Source organism: Nelumbo lutea, chromosome 5 (genome assembly GCF_056320005.1).
Source record: "Nelumbo lutea isolate HS-2025 chromosome 5, American lotus-T2T, whole genome shotgun sequence".
Classification (NCBI taxonomy): Eukaryota; Viridiplantae; Streptophyta; class Magnoliopsida; order Proteales; family Nelumbonaceae; genus Nelumbo; species Nelumbo lutea.
The window spans coordinates 46,449,340-46,452,845 of NC_142688.1; the positions used below are offsets into that span (position 1 = coordinate 46,449,340).

The 3,506-nt window shown below is 39.2% G+C and overlaps 1 protein-coding gene across 1 annotated transcript; it reads right to left on the minus strand.

The window, feature by feature from the left end:
* Positions 1 to 345: 345 nt before the first annotated feature.
* On the minus strand, positions 346 to 3,225 carry LOC148852152 (auxin transporter-like protein 3). The gene is made up of 8 exons (XM_088946988.1): positions 2,825 to 3,225; positions 2,552 to 2,737; positions 2,235 to 2,347; positions 1,909 to 2,092; positions 1,659 to 1,756; positions 1,310 to 1,517; positions 867 to 1,124; positions 346 to 715 (listed from the first exon to the last, which is right to left on the minus strand). The coding sequence occupies exons 1-8, from the start codon at positions 2,975 to 2,977 to the stop codon at positions 521 to 523; spliced, it is 1,395 nt and encodes a 464-aa protein (XP_088803114.1). The 5' UTR covers positions 2,978 to 3,225; the 3' UTR covers positions 346 to 520.
* Positions 3,226 to 3,506: the final 281 nt, after the last annotated feature.

A 3,506-nucleotide genomic window follows, 5' to 3' on the forward strand; every position in this document is an offset into this window, starting at 1 on the left:
CATGTGCTAGCAATTCAGCATATAAAGGTTTCGATCAGGCGACGTCTAGATTTTGTTGGCTAGTTAAGGTCCCATTGTCCATTGAGATGACATAGGTTGTGACAGAGATAACCATCCAAACTGAATTAGGGTTTGGCCCATATATCGCCACTCCTTTTCTTAACTCTAGCCACTCCCCTATGAGCTTTCTGATCACCTATTTACTAAATGAACCCTTCTGTCTTAAGACAGTGTTTTAAATTGGAGCAGTTGTATGAATGACCTGAGCAAAAAGATCTAAGAGCGGAAATAGCAGCTCCTAATTCATTTCTAATTTGGAAAACCAGGTGAGCAGCAGAAAGATCATTACATGTAAGCGACATAGAAGAGAGCTAGAATTAGGAGAATTCCAAAAACCAAAAGGTGGGTTACACTTTCTCTTAGAGGAATAGTTAACACAAATTACAAAACCAATCCCTTTACATACTGTATAAAATGTATTAATTCCAAACTTTTCTTCTTTGTAGAGATCTCTATATTATTAAGCCTTGCGTGAGGGACACTGGTAGCACTTAGTGAAGAGACCAAATGTATCCACTTGGTGTATGAAATTGATCATGCTGGCCCACCCTCCAAATCCAAATCCTATCACCAAAACCCATACTACCACGAAAATGTTCAGGCAGTATAAGCCAGCCCAGCCTCCTAGGAATGATGGTGGCCTCTCCACTGCATTCTGAAAAAGAAAATATAGAGAACAATAAGCTACTAATTGAGGACTATGCAGATTTAAGCCCATCTCTCCACTAAATAGTGTTGCTCTCTGTCCACATTAATCAATGAAAGGTTAAGAACAGTGATTAAGAACTAAAATGCCTAATTTTTACCTCTCTTGCAGATGCAGGCGCAAAGGTTATCATGTGTGCCAAGGAAGGGATTATGTAGACAGTGAAGCTGACGAGGAGAGACCCAACTGTGGAATTGATGGGGCCAAAGAATGGGAATATGATTGCCAGGAACCATATTGGAATCACAACAGGTAGTCTAGAGAGAGCCCTCTTGAATATGCTCTTGGTGCTGTGCATCCCTATCAACTTTTCCCACACAAAGTAGAGCGGAGTGCAAGCAAATCCAAATGTTATGAACTGCACCAAGAACCAAACAGTGTCACTGGAAAACTTGTAACTTCAGAATGAATTCAAGCTTCAGAGATCTATGATTAGTAAGCCTGACAATACTTATTATATACTTGTGTGTCATGAAGAAGACCCATTTCTAATAATGTGCTTGTGCTTTCTGGTGTTTTAATTTGAAAAGATTGAATGCTCACCTGATGTATGAGCATGAGAATCACAGCAATGTCTCTGAATCCAGACTTTGGGAGCAAAGAGAAAGCATTGGAATGGTTAAGGAGCATATCCCCAAAGGCCCAATAAACAGAAATTGCCGATGGTAGGGTTAGGGTTAGCACATAGAGTGTTGCAATTAGGTAAAGCAGCTTGAACTTCTGTGGCTTCCACATGGCATGCATTATCTCCCTACAGTCAACCCCAAGTTATGATCAAATTCCCTTACTCAAAAACCAGTATATTAATCTGTATATATGGATGTATGAAGGTCGGCAGATATGTATGTTCATGTATGCGGTGATTTATATGCATGTATTCATAAATCCTCACACTGTGACAGCATGTCCTCCAAAGGTGTACAGAATGTTGGTAGCCCCAGTAAAATATAGGACCATTTTCGTTGGGCCTGAGTGCTTCACACCTTCAACCTTTAGATGCCACAATAAAAGGAAAAGAAATCAATTAATAAATAAATTTTAGAAAAGAGAGAAAGGAGACCATGAAATGTAAACAGGGTCAATTAATGGATCATTTCTTCTCTTTTATAAACTGAAATGGAAAATTGCAGAGAATGTTTTACCTGCCCATGGATTAGGGAAGCAATGGTTAGGTACCATGCAGTATAACTTGTCATCATGAGACCCAAAAATGACCAAATTCTGTAATTATGGAATGAAGGGATGAAAGCAGTGGTAGCACAGCAGGCGCCAAAGATGTAAGTCCATGTTCTCTTGTCAAGATTGTCATTAATGTAGTAGATGTTGCTGCATTGTCAAGCAACAGTGAACTGTATATTATTAGTATGCAGATTCAATTCTTTTGTTGAAAAACACAACTACAATTAAAGTATTCAAAATTATAATCTTTTGTTTTTGGGTTTAACTTCTTATTAATGTCTAAAATTACCTTGCACAAGCAATTAGCTGAATTACAGAACCAAACAGCAGGAAAGTGCAGTTGAAAAACAGGCCTACGTTCCTCCAATGTTTCCCCAGAAGCCCATCAAGAACTTCAAACCACTGCAGAGAATTAAAGTAGTTAACCCAAAACTGACACCAAAACAAGGATACTATTTGAATCTTTGGTTAAAATTCAAGAATCTATTTTTTTTTTCTGATTTCTTCTTATTTGGTGGAGGACAATAGAGAAGAATGAAAGACTTGTTTGGTATTTCATTCAATGGAGAAGAAGGACCGATAATGCAGCATGTTATGCTTTCTTACCTGAATAACGTGGTTCCTAAAATCTACTTTCTCTCTCTCCTTTCTAGTTCGGTACTCAACATAAAGTACACTTATAAGATACGCAGTCCAGCTCCCCATCAATCCATAAAACAGTTGAAAAAGAATCCCAGACAACATCCCCAGTTGTGAAAATGAATAAGGCAAGGTGAGAAGAACTTGCGCCACCTACAATCACATATATATAAGCAACAATATATATGACCAAATCTTGTTCCGCAGAACGAACTCAACCAAGCAAACAACAGTAGTTACCTGGTTAGAAGCACAGCTGAACCATGCATCGTAGACAGAACCACCATGCCAGAAGAATCTTGATAATTTGCTCTTAGCAGACTTAGAGCTGCCTTCAGTTTCCATCTCAAGGTAGTTCCCTGCAACTATGGTCTCCACCTTCTCGGACGCCATTATTGCTAGGCTCAGTAGTGTGGAGAAAACAATGAGGAAGTCTTAATACTTTTATAACTAAATCAATAGAGAAAGTGCTTCTCCTGTTGCCTTTCTTCTTCTTCTATTACTTTCTTCTTTATTTCACTGGCTTTACAGTAAGGTATATTGGGCCCTTCTTAGCATGCAACGCACGAGCGGGGTGACCCACGAGGCCTTCTTTTATCAGAGACTCCATATACTCATTCTTCAAAAGTAAGCATGGGAAAGTGATGGAAGTAAACTAGTAAAGAGATTTTTCTTTAGCCTGAAAAAGTTGGGGCCCTGAGGAGATGAATGTCTGTGTTGAAGATGGAGTGAATGATTTTCTTGGAGGTGGGCCTTTTGCTTCACATGATTATACCAAACGGGTGCCAACTGGCCCCTAGGACTTGGTCTACTCCTCTTTCTCCCCCTCCTTTTCTTCACTTTTGGGACCAATGCTTTCTTCATCAGTCATTTTCCAAGAGAAATGACTCAGTACTGAATGTTGACACAAACACAAAGCAAG